A 19,216-nucleotide genomic window follows, 5' to 3' on the forward strand; every position below is an offset into this window, starting at 1 on the left:
GCATCCGACCGTAAGGCGCTACAGAGGGTAGTGCGTACTGCCCAGTACATCACTGGGGCCAAGCTTCCTAACCCTAACCCTAACCCTATATACTAGGCGGTGTCAGAGGAAGGCCCAAAAAATGGTGAAAGACTCCAATCACCCGAAGTCATAGACTATTCTCTCTGCTACCGCACGGCAAGCGGTACCGGAGTGCCAAGTCTAGATCCAAAAGGCTCCTTAACAGCTTCTACCCCCAAGCCATAGGACTGCTGAACAATTAATCAAATGGCCACCCGGACTATTACATTGACTCCCCCCCCCCTTTACCCCTACCTACATGAACAAATTACCTCGACTAACCTCTACCCCCGCACATTGACTCGGTACCGGTACCCCCTGTATATAGCCTCGTTATTGTTATTTTATTGTGTTACTTTTTATTTTATTTTTTACTTTATTTTATTTAGTAAATATTTTCTTAACTCTATTTCTTGAACTGCATTGTTGGTTGAGGGCTTGTAGGTAAGAATTTCACGGTAAGGTCTACACCTTTTGTATTCGGCGCATGTGACAAATAAAATTTGATTTGATTTGATTTTGATTCTGCAATCACATCATTTATCAAATACACTGTACCTGCCATCTGCATTGCCAATATTGTAGAGCATGATGTCTGATTAGAGTATTTTAACAGGTCTAGCCATTATGATATTCCTGCTCTATGGTAAAACATGTATTTGTAGCCAAAGTGTCCCCCCTGCCAGACTAATGCTCATCCATTAGCGTGAGACCATTTCCACAGAGGCCAAGGGAGAGCTCATTTATTCTGTCAGTATACTGTACCACCACCACAGCTACATACAGCAGCTACAGTAGAAATAGAAACTTCCTATAGAACAGAAGACAAAGGGCCTGAGAGAGAGAGAGAGAGAGAGAGAGAGAGAGAGAGAGAGAGAGAGAGAGAGAGAGAGAGAGAGAGAGAGAGAGAGAGAGAGAGAGAGAGAGAGTGAGAGAGAGAGACAGAGAGAGTGAGAGAGAGAGAGAGAGAGAGAGAGAGAGAGAGAGACAGAGAGAGTGAGAGAGAGAGAGAGAGAGAGAGAGAGAGTGAGAGAGAGAGACAGAGAGAGTGAGAGAGAGAGAGAGAGAGAGAGAGAGAGAGAGAGAGAGAGAGAGACAGAGAGAGTGAGAGAGAGAGAGAGAGAGAGAGAGAGAGAGACAGAGAGAGTGAGAGAGAGAGAGAGAGAGAGAGAGAGAGAGAGAGAGAGAGACAGAGACAGAGACAGAGACAGAGACAGAGACAGAGACAGAGACAAGGAAGGAGCTAGCCTTGTGCCTCCTGTCCAGTATCCTCCATGTCCGCTGCTCTCTGGCAAACTCCAGCCCAAAGTCTCTGGAGAGCCTAAACCAACTGACCAAGCAAACATGCTCTCAAAAAGAACTGCATTTCTGGGATGGTTCCTTAAAATGGCTGCCAGTGTACCATTGCCTCCAAACCAAGTGTCTAGTAAAAAAGAGTAAGTAGCTTTGCACAAGCTTTGGCTTGTGCAAGCCGGAACAGCTCATTGGAGCAGGAGTCTAACTCCTGTTTCTGTAGCCTGAGGCATGCTATCGCAGGACCTTACCCCCAATCTATCTCCTTAATGCTGAGTCCCATGAAGAGACGCATCAGGCCCCATTTTTACAGTCTTTGGTATGACTCAGCCGGGGATCGAAATCACAACCTTCCAATCTTAGGGTGGACTCTAACTACAAGGCCACTGAGTGTCTAGTAGTCTACTTTAAACATTTATATTTAAGAATGCAGATCTGAAAGCTCTTACTTAGACACCCTCAACAGATTAGTTTCTCTTGTGTGTGTCTCATTTCCTCCAGAGATAGTCATCAATTATTAATCGCAATCCTTCTCTGTGTTTGCCAGGAGTGACTTGGGGGTCCCGATCAGAGACAGTACAGTGGTGATGACAGACCAGACCAGGGCATAGAGCTGTAATAATGCCCAGCTGTGCTGGGAGTCCCAAGCCAGTGTGAAAAGCTGACAGTGATGAATGTCAATATTTGGGATTGCACTACTGAGGCCGCTGGGACCAGTCAGTTGAGACAGTGTGAGAGAGCAGAGCAGGACCCTGGAGACCCCATCCATAGACAAACTGGATCATGACAGTGCTGGGATCTGTTCTGCAGTGGGGCTCACCTGTGGAGCACAGTGGAGCAATTCACCAAACACAGCCTAAGTCTGCCCCCTGGGCTCCACAGTCATAAGCCTGCCGCAGACATTCCATGGGGCCCAAGACAATCCTCTCTGCACATGGACTAATCATTGAGCCATGGTACAGTATAATGTATGTGTGCTGTCAAGTGGAATTTATAAGTAGATGACTTAGCAACATAGTGCCCTTGATCTTCTACATCCATCTTGACTGCTAGAAGTTTTGCCACCTGTGTTTAGTCACTTGACAGTTGTGCTTTTCTAGATCTTTCTAGATGTATAATGGGAGCCTGTGCTGCGATGCTACAGTACATCTCTATCTTCAGTGGAGGTTGCTGAAGGACTGCTGTGTAATAGCTGTCTCAGCTCATTGGTGTTTTCATTCATTATCAGTCATATATTGCTATATCATATTGTTAATCAGCCTGGTCAAAGGGTAATTAGGAGTTTATTAACTTTTTCTCCCCCCTTTCTATTTGTTACGGTAGGATAGAGTCCATGCAGCTAAAAGTTGGCAGTGTGATGTTGCTTATGTTACTGGTTGTCAGAGGCCACTGTTGTTTTAGCACTTCTCACCGCTGACTGTCTCAGTGACAGAGGTTAAATCATCTGAAAAGTAGAATGGCCCCGCTGTGTTGTCCATGGAAACTCCTTGGCTGTGAACTAATGTGGCCTAAAGGCCATGCCATAATTTCCCCTGCCTGGCTGTGCTGGCTGTGCTCCAACTAGGATTGCTGCTCACTGCTGCATATATATTATTTTGAAAAAAAAATATTCCCTTTCTATATTGGTTTTTGGGGCTTTTGTCTCATTTACAATTCTTTCGAGCATATAAAACTTACTGCACGATTTGTCGCGTGAGATCATGTATTGAAATGGCAGTAAATATTCCGGAAAATTCAATCTTATTCCATTCACATACTGACTGTAGGCCCATGGGTACTTCACCAATGCCGAAGCAAACACAATGATTGAACCTGGGGACTAATCTGTTTTTGTAAAAGACAAATTACAAAGTAATAATTGCAGATCACTCATTAAACAGAAGCTTTTGCTTTTCTACAAAGGCCTGATTATTTCTGAAATTCATGGAACAATTGATACAAAGTAGCAATTTATTGTGAGCAGCTGCAGTCACTTCAGATTTGGCCAATTGGGACCAGGACAATTACAGTACAGCAAACACTGATTGCATTGACTTGAGTTGGCCAACATATTGGCCTTTATGGAGATGCATGGCCTGGTCATAGTTTACAGTGATCTAATGTAGACTGTTGTTTCACAAATGGTGGTTTGGAACATGGGGACCATAGACACCATATAGACTACATAATTGGTTGGGACCCACTGGTTGGTTCTCACAGCCCAATTACGTCACACTAGGCTCAGTATGCTGTGACCAGAAACCTTGTTTCGATTATCTGATTAATATTGCCAAAGACCAACATGAAATATGAGTTAATCATTGCAAATCTATTGCAATCGTTGTGCCCGGAGTGTGTTGGTTTGAGGCTGTGTACCACTTGGATGTTGCCTTAATGCCTAACACTGCATGGATGGTTTGCTGCATTGATCTCCCCCTGTCTGATTACAGAAAAGCTGCCTTGTAACCTGAAGTTAAAACAGACAGACACACTCCCAACCTCGCATAATTCAAATGGGATTTCATCATTGTTAAACCAAAGCTCATAGTCAATAAAATCAGCAAGATTTACACTAATATTGAGACGGTTTGATATCAAATAATAAACACATGGACGTTTTAAACTCTGTTAAATATCTACTCTGAATAAAGATTCAAAGATGTCTGCAGAAAGAATGGGGTGTCAGCTATGATATGACACCTTGAGTTAAAAAACAATCTATTTTGGTTATTGAACTACAGTAAGTGAAGTGGATTAACACCCGGTAACAGAATGACGGTAACAGAATGACATCATGGGTCCCTGATCTGTACTATACAGAAATGCATAATTATGAATGTCATTCTCTTTATGGTGACATATCCTGAATAGGTACACAAAGGTAGAAAAATTGAATATCCTCCTATGCATGTTTGGGTATTATTCTACACACTGGCTATTATTCGAATGAGCTCCGCCCAAATCTGAGGTCCGGACCAAATCTGAACCAATCATAGACGTCTATGTTTCACAAGTTTTAACATTACATTAGAGCACAGTAGAGTACAGCACAGCACAGCTGCGACCACAACAACTAGGATATTGTAGGACGGGAAGTATCCTAGTTGCAGAAGATTTAAATGCCTGGCAACGGAAAATAAACCTAACCTCATATGTCTGGCTTCACCCCAAAACATTTTTTTCCCATCAACAAAAGAATATCGATAATCTCTAGCAACACCACTTACCAGTCGTAAGGTTAAATGTGTCCCTCGCTATCAAATTAAAGTTCAACTTTTGTTCGAACTGCACCACAATCTTGCTGTGTAAACAGTGGTAGATTAAGTGGTAGGAAGTCTTGTGTGAAGCCCACTGTCTAACACAGCAGGATTGTTGTGCAGTTGGATTCAGACGTTTATTTGATAGAGGAACACATTTAACCGTACGACTGGTTCCTAGTGATTATAGATATGCTTTTATTGATGGGACATTTTTGGGGGGTGAAGCCAGACATATGAGGTTAGGTATATTTTCCGTCGCCAGGCATTCAACCTTCCACAACTAGGATACTTCCTGTCCTACAAGATTCTAGTTGTGGTCGCAGCTAAGCACAACACAGCACAGCAGAGCAGAGTTCAGTAAAATATAGTATAGCACAGTAAAGTAGAGTTCAGTGCAGTATAGTTCAGTACAGAACAATAGAGTAAATTATACTGTACTCTACTCTAGTGTGATCTACTGTATTGTACTAAACTCTACAGTACAGTACTGTATTGTACTGACCTATACTCTACTTTTCTTTAGTGTACTGTACTGTACTGTCCAAACTACTTTTCAATGTCTATGGATGTCCGTTGTCGGTCGTTGCTCAGTGGGTGAGAGGGCTGGTTACAGTAAATGAAAAGAGAGGGGGCTCATGGGTAAGTGTCAGTAAGAGCCGGGAGAGGTGACATTAAATGGAGAGAGAGAAAAGAGAGACAGGGAGAGAGGGAGGGAGGGGTTGTCCAAACTGTTTTCACACTCTTGCTTTGACCACCATGTGACAGAAATAAAAAATAAAACAGCTATAACACAGCAGGTCCTCTGTAGCTCAGCTGGTAGAGCACGGCGCTTGTAACGCCAAGGTAGTGGGTTCGATCCCCGGGACCACCCATACACAAAAAAAATGTATGCACGCATGACTGTAAGTCGCTTTGGATAAAAGCGTCTGCTAAATGGCATATTATTATTATTTATTATTATTATTATTATTATTATTATTATTATTATTATAAGCTGAACATAACAGCATGCCAGTGGAAGGGAAGACAGTAGCAGGTGACCCAACTGTGGTAATTTTTATTTAATTGTTTTATTTAATTTTTTTGCTGTGGGTTGTTGTTACTATGAATTCCCATTGTAGCCAATTCAGCTGCAGTCATTCTGTTACTGATTTGTTGGTCATTCTGTTACCAATTTTGTAACAGAACGACACATTTTAATCACTTAATAAATCATAAACAAAATTGTTATCAGTAAAGACACTATATCTAAATGGTAGGTCTACCTTTACTTGTTACTTCTGTGAACATTCATTATCCTCCCTCCTCATGATGGAGAGAAATTAGAAAATACAATATCTTGGAAAATACAATATCTTGGAAAGTATTCAGACCCCTTGACTTTTTCCACATTTTGTTATGTTACAGCCTTATTCTAAAATTGATTACATATTTTTTTCCCTCATCAATCTACACACAATACCCCATAATGACAAAGCAAAAACAGGTTGAGAAATGTTTGCTAATTTATAAAGCTCCGAGACAGGATTGTGTCGAGGCACAGATCTGGGTAAGGGTACCAAAAGATTCTGCAGCATTGAAGGTCCCCAAAAACACAGTGGCCTCCATCATTCTTAAATGGAAGAAGTTTTCAACCACCAAGACTCTTCCTAGAGCTGACTGCCTGGACAAACTGAGCAATCAGGGGAGAAGGGCCTTGGTCAGGGAGGTGACCAAGAACCCGATGGTCACTCTGACAGAGCTCCAGAGTTCCTCTGTGGAGATGGGACAACCATCTCTGCAGCACTCCACCAAGCAGGCCTTTATGGTAGAGTGGCCAGACAAAAGCCACTTATCAGTAAAAGACACATGACAGCTCGCTTAGAGTTTGCCAAAAGGCAACTAAAGGACTCTCAGACCATGAAAAACAAGATGCGCTGGTCTGATGAAACCAAGATTGAACTCTTTGGCCTGAATGCCAGGAGTCTCGTCTAGAGGAAACCTGGCAACATCCCTACGGTGAAGCATGGTGGTGGCAGCATCATGCTGTGGGGATGTTTTTCAGCGGCAGGGACTGGGAGACTAGTCAGGTTTGAGGAAAAGACGAACGGAGCAAAGTACAGAGAGATCCTTGATGAAAACCTGCTCCAGAGCGCTCAGGACCTCAGACTGGGGTGAAGGTTAACCTTCCAACAGGACGGCGACCCTAAGCACACAGCTAAGACAATGCAGGAGTGGCTTCGGGACAAGTCTCTGAATGTCCTTGAGTGGCCCAGCCAGAGCTCGGACTTGAACCCGATTTAACATCTCTGGAGAGACTTGTAGTGTCATACCCAAGAAGACTGGAGGCTGTAATCGCTGCCAAAAATGCTTCAACAAAGTACTGAGTAAAGGGTCTGAATACTTATGTAAATATGATATTTCAGTTCATTTTTTTCTTTTTTTGGGGCAAAATAAAAAAAAACAGTTTTTGCTTTGTCATTATGGGGTATTGTGTGTAGATTGATGAGGGAATAAGGCTGAAACGTAACAAACTGTGGAAAAAGTCAAGGGGTCTGAATACTTTCCGAATGCACTGTATGTGTTTTTTTGGTAACAGAATGTCAAGACACTAAGCAATATTTCTTAAACTTACAGAAAGCAAATCATTTCAGCAAAACTAAATATAAATGTTGATATTAGTTGGCAGGGTTCTTTACTTCAACATTATTGTATTTCTAATACCTTTTAAATACTTTTTCTGCTAGATGTTTTCTAAGACCCCTTTTCCATCTGTTTGACCAGAAATCAAAGCCTTTGCTTATTCCATATTTTTAGGATGGAAAATGCTTGAAACATTTATATATGCATTCATTTCTCAAAAATATATAGACTCTTAGCTTTCAGTTGACACCAAATTTGATGTGCTCCTATGAACTTCACATGTTAGTGCTCATGAGGCTTTTTACATGGAAATGCCCACATGTCTTCTTAACACTTTTCACATGTGCCAGCAGTTCAGCCATCACAAATTCGGGATGAAGACAAAATATATATTCTGGAACCAATTATTCTATGTCAAAGACTTCAAATTATTATTTGATTTATTGCAATACAATAAAGCTTTAGGAATAATACGCTAAGGCAAAACAGAAGAACACAGAGGTACAATCAGGAAAATATATAGGTTTTTTCTGTTCCAAGCTAAGCTTACCAAAAGTTCTTAATAGGAAATGATTGTCAGATATGCAAAATAGTATTTATTCTCAAACTATCCACATCATTTCACTAAAAGGCTGAAGACTAGTTGCGTCTGTGCAGTATAGTATACATCTCTGTATCTCAGTAATTGTAATAGTGTGATCACTGGGAGTAACAACACCTATAGTCTACACTTTTTATCCACTCAATGTGTGAACACTATCCCCTTGGCTCTCACTTGGCAAGAAGTCAGTTACTTTGGAATGCTTTTCATACTGGCTGCTCTCTCTAGCCCTTCTAATTAAACGTAACATCCTCTTGGATGTGCTGGGATCATAACTGAAACTCCTCAAGCCCCTCTGCTCTGCATGAAACAAACAAGGGTGTCACACCCTGGCTCTGGGACTCATTATGTTGAGCCAGGGTGTGTTCATTCTATGTGTTCTGTTTCTATGTTGGGTGTTCTAGTTCGTCATTTTCTATGTTTGACTGAGTGACTCCCAATCAGAGGCAACGAGTGTCAGCTGTTTGCTGGTTGTCTCTGATTGGGAGCCATATTTAACTGTCTGTGTTTCACTTTGGGTTTGTGGGTTTTTGTTCCTTGTCGGTCTTTGTCACCGTGGACTTCACGAGTCGTTTATTGTTTTGTGTAGTGTGCTTATTATCACTGACGGTAATAAAGTCAATCATGTTCGCTCAACACGCTGCGTATTGGTCTACTTCTCGTCAAGACGATCGTGACAGAAAAACCCACCATACCAAGACCAAGCAGCGTGTCCAGGAGCAGGCAGCCTGGACGTGGGAGCAGATCTTGGACGGGCAGGGGTCCTGGACCTGGGAGGAAATCCTGGCCGGGATGGATCGCCGGCCATGGAGTGAGACGGTGGAGGCGCGCCGTAGAGAGGAGCTACGGCGTGATCAGGGTCGTCGTCGGACGGTCGTGAGGCAACCCCGGAAAATTTTTAGGGGGGGGCACACGGCATGGACGACGGGGCTGACGGAGGAGAAAAGGGGGCGGATCCAGAAGGCCACCAGGCCAGGGGTACACCGCCCTGTACGTCCTGTGCGGATGCCTCACACAGAGTGTGTGAGGGTAGGCATTCAGCCAGGACGGGTGGTGGCCGCTATTCACTCCAGGCCTCCTATCCGTCTCCACAGCCCGGTTCGGCCTGTCCCTGCTCCACGCACCAAGCCTACGGTGTGCGTCGCCAGCCCAGTCCGGCCTGTCCCTGCTCCACGCACCAAGCCTACGGTGTGCGTCGCCAGCCCGGTCCGGCCTGTCCCTGCTCCACGCACCAAGCCTACGGTGTGCGTCGACAGCCCAGCCCGGCCTGTCCCTGCTCCACGCACCAAGCCTACGGTGTGCGTCGCCAGCCCGGTCCGGCCTGTCCCTGCTCCACGCACCAAGCCTACGGTGTGCGTCGACAGCCCAGCCCGGCCTGTTCCTGCCACCCGCACCAAGCCTACGGTGTGCGTCGACAGCCCAGCCCGGCCTGTTCCTGCCACCCGCACCAAGCCTACGGTGTGCGTCGACAGCCCAGCCCGGCCTGTCCCTGCTCCACGCACCAAGCCTACGGTGTGCGTCGACAGCCCAGCCCGGCCTGTCCCTGCTCCACGCACTAAACCTACGGTGCGCGTCGCCAGCCCGGTCCGGCCTGTTCCTGCCACCCGCACCAAGTCTACGGTGCGCGTCGCCAGCCCGACCCGGCCTGTTCCTGCCACCCGCACCAAGTCTACGGTGCGCGTCGCCAGCCCAACCCGGCCTGTTCCTGCCACTCGCACCAAACCTACGGTGCGCGTCGCCAGCCCGGTCCGGCCTGTTCCTGCCACTCGCACTAAGCCAGGGGTGCGAGAAGTCAGCCTGGTAAGGCCCGTTCCTCCTCCACGCACCAAGCCAGGGGTGCAAGTCGACAGACTGGACCAGGGGCACTATGGGGGGTGTATTGGAGGGTGGTGGTCAAGGCCGGAGCCAGAACCGCCGCCGAGGAGGTATGCCCGCCCAGCCCTCCCCTGTTTTGTTTAGTTGAGGCGCGGTCGCAGTCCGCGCCTTTAGGGGGGGGTACTGTCACACCCTGGCTCTGGGACTCATTATGTTGAGCCAGGGTGTGTTCATTCTATGTGTTCTGTTTCTATGTTGGGTGTTCTAGTTCGTCATTTTCTATGTTTGACTGAGTGACTCCCAATCAGAGGCAACGAGTGTCAGCTGTTTGCTGGTTGTCTCTGATTGGGAGCCATATTTAACTGTCTGTGTTTCACTTTGGGTTTGTGGGTTTTTGTTCCTTGTCGGTCTTTGTCACCGTGGACTTCACAAGTCGTTTATTGTTTTGTGTAGTGTGCTTATTATCACTGATGGTAATAAAGTCAATCATGTTCGCTCAACACGCTGCGTATTGGTCTACTTCTCGTCAAGACGATCGTGACAAAGGGAAGCCTGGGGAGAATCCTGAGGCATGAGGGTTAATATTATGGGAGGCCATCAGTACATGATATACACTATATGGTTCTCTCTAACCTCAGTAAGGCATAGTTGGACTGTGGGTATGGTTCTAGCAGAGGATATTTGCATTATTTTGCATTCATTCTGCCTGTATTGTAGAAATCAGAGGCTAGATTTGTTACTCTAAATATCCCAGGGGTATTTAGCAGACCTCTGGGTAACATTGCCATTACACAGACAGAGTGCTTTTGGACATATCTGCTACGTGAGACGTGAATCAAATCCCACTTACTTTATTGCCTCTGCAGAGCAGGTTGAGTTTGTTTGCTTTTGGTCTGGCTGAGGACAACCTGCAGAGAAGGATCACTAGCCTAGTAGCAGAAACCTGAGCCCAAAGGTGTGAAAACTGAAAACTCCCTTGACCAGACCACAGAGTGCTGCCTGCCTGCAGCAACATGACCCTGTTTCCTCTGTCTGTCTGTCTGTCTGTGTGTGCTATTAGTGAGGAAATTACCGGCATGCTTGTACATGAGTATCACCAGGGTTAGATAGACAGTGAGTGTACCGGTCATTAGCGAGCTGTGATCTGAGAAAGATGCTATGCTGCAAGGTAACCTCTGTATTTTCTATGGAAGGCAAGTCATTAATATGTGTCTCTGTTCACTGAGTCATGATATGAATGTTAGAGCCTGTAGTGTACATGGTGACATTTCCAATCAAGTACTAACAAGTGGAAGAGTTCAGTAGGGAACTACAGATCTCATAAGCACCATAAACAATACTTTAGACAGCATCACAGCTACAGAAAAATGCTAATGTGGTGAAAGGATGATGAGCCATCAAAATAAACTAATATACAGAACATTTTGGAGCAGATTTCAGTGGGCATGTTATTCAAAGCTCCGTCATCCTGTTCATTAAGGGTTCACTGTTCTAAAAAAATAACAAAAGGAGTCTGAGGAGATAGCTCTGCAGCACTTCTCCTGCAATGGGATCAGGTTTACAGCACCAGAGCCAGGGCCAGGGAAGGCTGCCAACAGGACAGGCAACATGCTGTCCCCCAGTCAGGGCCGGGTGTGGGAGGAGAGGGAGAGAGAACAGTACAAGATAAATAACAGACAAATCTAATAAAAAACGAACCATTCACAAGACAACCACGCCATGGGAGCTGCACCAAATGGCCCGGCTACACAACTGAGTGGTTTAGAAGGGATTATGTAATGGGAGAAAACAAGCATTGGAAATGCGTCAGTATTAGGTCATCAAGCCAATCTAGCATAGAAGGAAGTAGAGAAGCTTTCCTGTAAACTGTAATGGATGAACAAGAAACTGAGATTACAGAGACATACGGCAGGTAGCTTAGTGGTTAAGAGCGTTGTGCCAGTAACCGAAAGGTCGCTGGTTCTAATCCCTGAGTCAACTAGGTGAAAAATCTGTCGATGTGCCCTGGAGCAAGGCACTTAACCCTAATTACTCCTGTAAGTCGCTCTGGATAAGAGCATCTGCTAAATGACTAAAATGTAAATGTAATGTGTTGCACGTCCGTGTGCAATCCAACTAGTGCATGTACAGTATGATCCCAAGACCTTTGATCCATGCTGTCTCTGAGCTTCTTGCAGGAGGAAAGGCTTTTCTTGTAGAATCCTCTCCTCTCTGTATCATACATCATACATACAGGGGGCTGCACTGCATTTGCAATGATGGCAAAAGAGAAGTTGACTTATGAATTCACAAATATTTTGAGCAAAATGTTTGTGGTGATGTGAAGTTGTTTTCTTGCTTGGTGAATCATTTAAAATGCATCAATTTAAGAGGAAACAGAGACTAATCACAGTGATAACATTGCCCTTTCCTATTGGCTCATACGTCTTTATCCTCAAGCTCAAATGACTATTAAATAATTCCCTGATGACTTACTGAAACCAATCTATCAATGTTCTATAAATACAAGCCAAGCAACCTTGCAGCAGCTAGCTGTGCTGTGCCATGTCCTATCAGAAAGGCACCACTGATCATCAACCCCCTCTCTTTCTCGTATACATAATCCATACCCAAAATGCAATAACTCACCACGACAGGTGCCATCTCCAAACTGAAGCTCATTATTTTTATTTTTATTTTATTTATTTCACCTTTATTTAACCAGGTAAGCCAGTTGAGAACAAGTTCTCATTTACAACTGCAACCTGGCCAAGATAAAGCAAAGCAGTGCGATAAAAACAACAACACAGAGTTACATATGGGGTAAAAAAACATAAAGAAAAAAAAATACTACAGAAAATATATATACAGTGTGTGCAAATGTAGCAAGTTATGGAGGTAAGGCAATAAATAGGCTATAGTGCAAAATAATTACAATTAGTATTAACACTGGAATGATAGATGTGCAAGAGATTATGTGCAAATAGAGATACTGGGGTGCAAAAGAGCAAAATAAATAACAATATAGGGATGAGGTAGTTGGGTGGGCTAATTTCAGATGGGCTGTGTACAGGTGCAGTGATCTGTAAGGTGCTCTGACAACTGATGCTTAAAGTTATTGAGGGAGATAAGAGTCTCCAGCTTCAGAGATTTTTGCAATTCGTTCCAATCATTGGCAGCAGAGAACTGGAAGGAATGGCGGCCAAAGGAGGTGTTGGCTTTGGGAATGACCAGTGAGATATACCTGCTGGAGTGCAGACTACGGGTGGGTGCTGCTATGGTGACCAATGAGCTAAGATAAGGCGGGGATTTGCCTAGCAGTGATTTATAGATGGCCTGGAGCCAGTGGGTTTGACGATGAACATGTAGTGAGGACCAGCCAACAAGAGCGTACAGGTCACAGTGGTGGGTAGTGTATGGGGCTTTGGAGACAAAACGGATGGCACTGTGATAGACTACATCCAATTTGCGTGTTGGAGGCTATTTTGTAAATGACATCGCCGAAGTCAAGGATCGGTAGGATAGTCAGTTTTTCGAGGGCATGTTTGGCAGCATGAGTGAAGGAGGCTTTGTTGCGAAATAGGAAGCCGATTCTAGATTTAACTTTGGATTGAAGATTCTTAATGTGAGTCTGGAAGGAGAGTTTACAGTCTAACCAGACACCTAGGTATTTGTAGTTGTCCACATACTCTAGGTCAGACCCGTCGAGAGTGGTGATTCTAGTCGGGTGGGCGGGTGCCAGCAGCGTTCGATTGAAGAGCATGCATTTAGTTTTACTAGTGTTTAAGAGCAGTTGGAGGCTACTGAAGGAGTCTTGTATGGCATTGAAGCTCGTTTGGAGGTTTGTTAACACAGAGAAAAGAGTCGGCCCAAGAATTGAACCCTGTGGCACCCCCATAGAGACTGCCATAGGTCCAGACAACAGGCCCTCCGATTTGACACATTGAACTCTATCTGCGAAGTAGTTGGTGAACCAGGCGAGGCAGTCATTTGAGAAACCAAGGCTATTTAGTCTGCCAATAAGAATGCGGTGATTGACAGAGTCGAAAGCCTTGGCCAGGTCGATGAAGACGGCTGCACAGTACTGTCGATTATCGATCGCGGTTATAATATCGTTTAGGACCTTGAGCGTGGCTGAAGTGCACCCATGACCAGCTCGGAAACCGGATTGCATAGCGGAGAAGGTACGGTGGGATTCGAAATGGCCGGTGATCTGTTTGTTAACTTGGCTTTCAAATACTTTCGAAAGGCAGGGCAGGATGGATATAAGTCTGTAACAGTTTGGATCTAGAGTGTCACCCCCTTTGAAGAGGGGGATGACCGCGGCAGCTTTCCAATCTCTGGGGATCTCAGACGTTACGAAAGAAAGGTTGAACAGGCTAGTAATAGGGGTTGCGACAATTTCGGCGGCTAGTTTTAGAAATAAAGGGTCCAGATTGTCTAGCCCAGCTGATTTGTAGGGGTCCAGGTTTTGCAGCTCTTTCAGAACATCAGCTGTCTGAATTTGTGTGAAGGAGAAGCGGGGGGGGGCATGGGCAAGTTGCAGCGGAGGGTGCAGAGTTGGTGGCCGGGGTAGTGGTAGCCAGGTGGAAAGCATGGCCAGCCGTAGCAAAATGCTTGTTGAAATTCTCGATGATTGTAGATTTATCGGTGGTGATAGTGTTTCCTAGCCTCAGTGCAGTGGGCAGCTGGGAGGAAGTGCTCTTATTCTCCATGGACTTTACAGTGTCCCAAAACTTTTTGGAGTTAGTGCTACAGGATGCAAATTTCTGTTTGAAAAAGTTAGCCTTTGCTTTCCTGACTGCTTGTGTATATTGGTTCCTAACTTCCCTGAAAAGTTGCATATCGCGGGGGCTATTTGATGCTAATGCAGTACGCCACAGGATGTTTTTGTGCTGGTCAAGGGCAGTCAAGTCTGAGGAGAACGAGGGGCTATATCTGTTCTTAGTTCTGTATTTTTTGAATGGGGCATGTTTATTTAAGATTGAGAGGAAATTACTTTTAAAGAACAACCAGGCATCCTCTACTGACGGAATGAGATCTATATCCATCCAGGATACCTGGGCCAGGTCAATTAGGAAGGCCTGCTCGCTAAAGCACAGTGGCTGGGCCCTACAGACAGAAAGAGCCCCAAAACGCTGCCATTGTTGTTATCCAACTGATGAACAAAACCAACAGGCTGTGGATGTCAGAGCCCCCCTGTGTTGGTGGCTGGAGACCCTCTGTGTGGTTGAGCAGCTGAGAATGAGTGAAGAGGCGAATTTCTCCATAAATTAGCATCAGTCTCTTCCGTGCTCTCTTTCAAGGCCTTGTCTTACACACAGCCAGGCTTTATGGAACAAGAGAATGGCTCCCATGGCAGCTTCAGATGTATGCTGAATAATAGATGGTTGAATGAACAAAACGGCCTTCCAATCGGCACAGTGCCATGGCAGAGAGAGAGAGGAGCCATGCTGGAGAAGTCTGGCCAATGGCAAGCTGAAGACGAGATGTTGTTAACTAGATCCCAGTGCCAACTTTCAATACAAGGCCAAAATGTCGCTATGTGTTTGTTATAACTCATAATTTAAAGTCACAGCACCATATAAGGCAACATTAGGTTTCACCACCAGTATTACCAACAGTAACAGAAGTAGTAGACATACAGCCCTACCCCAGTAGTAGTACGAGTGGGAGTGGTGCTGTAGAGCAACCCATAATCCTCCAGTAGCAGTTCACACTCTCCTCCTAGCCTAGCGTCTGAGGGTTGACTCAGGGGATCATTAACCATAAGCCCCTGCAGCACCATAACTGAGACTGGGTGGGAGTGGGGAACTCTCCCTCTCTCGCTTACACTGCCACTCAACCCAGCCCACTTAGCAGCACTGATGCTTAAGATGGTTCTCCTCATTCTCTTGGTGCCTGTTCAGTCACTTGTTCATCCTTATGTTACACCATACAGTTTACAGCTTATACGCCACCCCCTCTCTCTTTATGGTTCATTTGGATGGCTTACATTATTTACAGCATTTCTGAGGAGTTCATGCTTCTCTACCATGCTAAAATATTCCCTGTATTCCCATTCTTACAGTAGTAGACTATTCACAGTATTATTCTCAATGATCCAGCTCCATCTCTTATTTACCTCCTTTGTATTTCACACCGCACGGCCACTACCCTGAGATGCATAGGAAGACAGTGACAGCAGCACGGGCTGGATTATCTAGGATGGCACTGGGTGAAATTGCATCATTGGTAACATATTAAAAACATGTCTCGCCAAACCCAGTGATAAACATTGTGAATAACAGATTAACACGCTTGACAATAATAAACTACAAATCCCCAGCTGCAACCCTGACGGAATTCCCTAAAAGCCTTTACATCAGGCCTAAATCACAAATCTAATCTCTCAGTCTGTGATCCATTACTAGATTAGATATAATCCCAGTCTTTGAAATCAATGAAACAGAACTATGTACAGTACATAAAAAGGTGCAGTGAGGCAGGTCCAGGCAACAAAAGGCTAGAAGGCCAGTGAAATTGTGATCGTCCACACTATTATAGGGTGTGAACAGTGAGAGTAAACACATTCTGTCTAATTGATCACAGACAATAACTGTGAGTGAAAGGCTAATATGAGCAGCTATAGATACTGTCTGGCCCAGGGTAAGACATTCAGTCACATAAAGTAAATCTACTTTTGCTTAATTAGGTCTTGATGCTCCAAGAGGAAGGACAGAAAACAACAGGGCGTAAAGATTCATAAAAACAATATCATGACATTTCACTATAGGCAGCATGGAAAACAACATCTGTATCTTTCATAACATCTTTAGAGCCTCTCATCCGCATGAGAAGACCCATCAGCCCCTCAAGTTTTCTGAGCAAACAAAAAAGAAAAAAAAGAATGGGGGAGACATAAAAGACTGTAAAAACACCAGCAAATCAGCTCCAAGTGATTTTAATTTTGGAAATCTGTTCCAAAGTATTCCCATTCATAGAGAGATTCACACTGTGTGTATAAAACATTACAAACACCTTCCTAATATTGAGTTGCACCCCCTTTTGCCATCAGAACAGCCTCAATTCATTGGGGTATGGACTCTACAAGGTGTCGACAGCGTTCCACAGGGATGCTGGCCCATGTTGATTCCAATACTTTCCACAGTTGTGTCAAGTTGGCTGGATGTCCTTTGGGTGGTGAACCATTCTGATACACACGGGAAACTGTTGAGTGTGAAAAATCTAGCAGCGTTGCAGTTCTTGACACACTCAAACTGGTGCGCCTGGCACCTACTACCATACCCCATTCAAAGGCACTTTAAATCTTTTGTCTTGCCCATTCACCATCTGAATGGCACACATACACAATACTCAATTGTCTCAAGGCTTAAAAATCCTTCTTTAACCTGTCTCCTACCCTTCACCTACACTGATTGAAGTGGATTTAACAGCTGACATCAATAAGGGATCATAGCTTTCACCTGGATTCACCTGGTCAGTCTATCATGGAAAGAGCAGGTGTTCCTAATGTTTTGTACACTCTGTGTTTGTGATCATATGCAAATGTAAGCACATTTTGAAATGGTTATGTTTTAGTCAAATATTATATTTGTTTGGGCTGCTTGAGGTCAATTTGCAGTCTACAAATTATGTGTAATTATGTTCCGCCATCCTGACCATCCGCTGAAGAAAACAAATCGGCTAGCGGCTGAATCTAGTTGATGATCCCGGTCCTACAGGATATTCTTCCTAACAGAGAGAGGAGACAGACAGAGAGAGAGAGAGAATGCCAACAGAGCCCCCCTGCTGTAGGGGTGTCATGCTACTGTATGTTTATATTTAATCCAGTGGTAGCTATATTAATCATTGACACTGAGAGTTGTAATATTTGCTTCAAGACATGTGGCACATGGATTTTGAAGAATATTTCCAATGCAGGCTACCATTGTTTGTAGTCTATTTCCAAGGTTACACATGCAATTTATAATTTAGATACTTTATTAATCATTAATCTGTGTGTTTTTCTTAATAATAACGCAAAAAGATATCTAACATAGCCTGGCCTAAAATAGCATAGGCTATGACATAATCACGGTGGCACCATTTAAAAAAGAGAGAATGGCCAAGCAATTTGTCAAGTTATGGACACCAGTTTGGCACATTTACGCATGATCATCAATTTGCAATTTATTCAAATATAATTGATATCCACTATAAATTGATGCTATATTTGCTTCTCCAGTGACATTAATATAGAGGCAATGTGGTGTGGCTGAACTCAAAGGCTCAATAAATGTAAACAAAGGAGCGCAATTAACGGAGCACAGCCCCAGACCTCCCCCCCAGCCACAGAGGGACCATGACAGGCCACAGATCGTTCTACCCAGCAACAAAGAGTGCAGCCTTTCAACCACACTGACCTTAAAACGAACCAGACGGAAAAACCCATGTACGACTCCGACTTTCTAAACCTTGTCTATTACCCTGGCGTCTTCTAGGGTGCATATAAGAATTGAGTGGTCTCTCCCACATGTCCAGTGGCCTTATCAATGGTTCTACAGAAGTTAATTGACAGATCACCTGTCACCAGAAGGCAGGGCACAATATAATGATATGCAAAAAGCTACATAGATAGGGATGCTGATAATAAAGGTGACCAAACCAACCATCACTGGCCAACCCACAGCGATGGACGCTCTGTCTACTACTTAACGACCACTCATCACTGGTAAGGGGACCAAGCAGGCACAAAAGCTAAATGTCGATTTACTTATGATTCATTGAAATGTAGAAATGAAACTGTAGCCTATGCTTTCCCACTTTTGTCTCATGTGTCATTTAGCTTGCAGTGCTATTGATGCAGTTCCACAAGGTCAAAACATTTCTGAATTTGCATATCCTTTATTACCCACCTTTGACTTGCGTTTCATATTCTCCTATGATCTCCTTGTCCTTCTTGACTCTGGTTTGAGATGACATTTTTCGTGGGGGCTTGCGCGAGAGGTCCTCTATGATGATTCTCGACTCCTGCAGCGTTTTTCTCCGTCCTCTGCTCTTTGTGTCGGATTAGCTCAATGCAAAAAATTAAATAACGCTAATCACTTAATGAAGAAATGAAACGCGAAATTATATAGTGAGCTCACTAATGCTCACCAGCAGAGGGCTATGTCTATTTTATCTTGTAGAGAAGTACTACGCTTCTGTGAGAGAAGAGGGGCTCTTCCTTTCTTGATAAAGCATGCCATCCAAAGCAAAAGCTGCAGCGGAGAAAAACAAAATCCTTCTACTCAAAGCAAGAAAATAATGGTCATAGAATGATTGTGGGTGTAAACTAGGCGTTCACCCATTCCGATGGTTTCTTTATTTCTAGTGTGCCCAAAAATGAATATTTGTGCGTTCGCGGTGTACACCGATCCGTCTTTGATTAGCTGTGCGCTCTGAGAATTTGCGCTGCAGGGACATATGAATTGAGTCGAACGTCACACGAGTCTCCTCCCGTTGTAGAACTCTCACTCTCACTCTCACTCTCACTCTCACTCTCACTCTCACTCACACACGCACATTGTGTTGCATGAAATGTGGTATCTGTTAGGCTGTTTTTTTCTTTAATTTGATATGATCT

The 19,216-nt window shown here is 44.3% G+C and overlaps 1 protein-coding gene across 2 annotated transcripts in view; it reads right to left on the bottom strand.

Moving 5' to 3' along the window:
• The window catches only part of LOC311138083 (SLIT-ROBO Rho GTPase-activating protein 3), a gene marked incomplete at both ends in the record, with an annotated part of 109,955 nt that extends 91,382 nt beyond the window's left edge, over window positions 1-18,573 (bottom strand). For both annotated transcript variants that reach the window (XM_084172742.1, XM_084172741.1), the window contains one exon: window positions 18,507-18,573. In XM_084172742.1, the coding sequence (XP_084028868.1) occupies window positions 18,507-18,573 (67 nt within the window). The remainder of the gene's footprint in view (window positions 1-18,506) is intronic.
• Between the last annotated feature and the right edge of the window lie 643 nt (window positions 18,574-19,216).

The sequence above is a fragment of the Coregonus lavaretus genome, assembly GCF_964263955.1.
Source record: "Coregonus lavaretus genome assembly, chromosome: 12".
NCBI lineage: Eukaryota > Metazoa > Chordata > Actinopteri > Salmoniformes > Salmonidae > Coregonus > Coregonus lavaretus.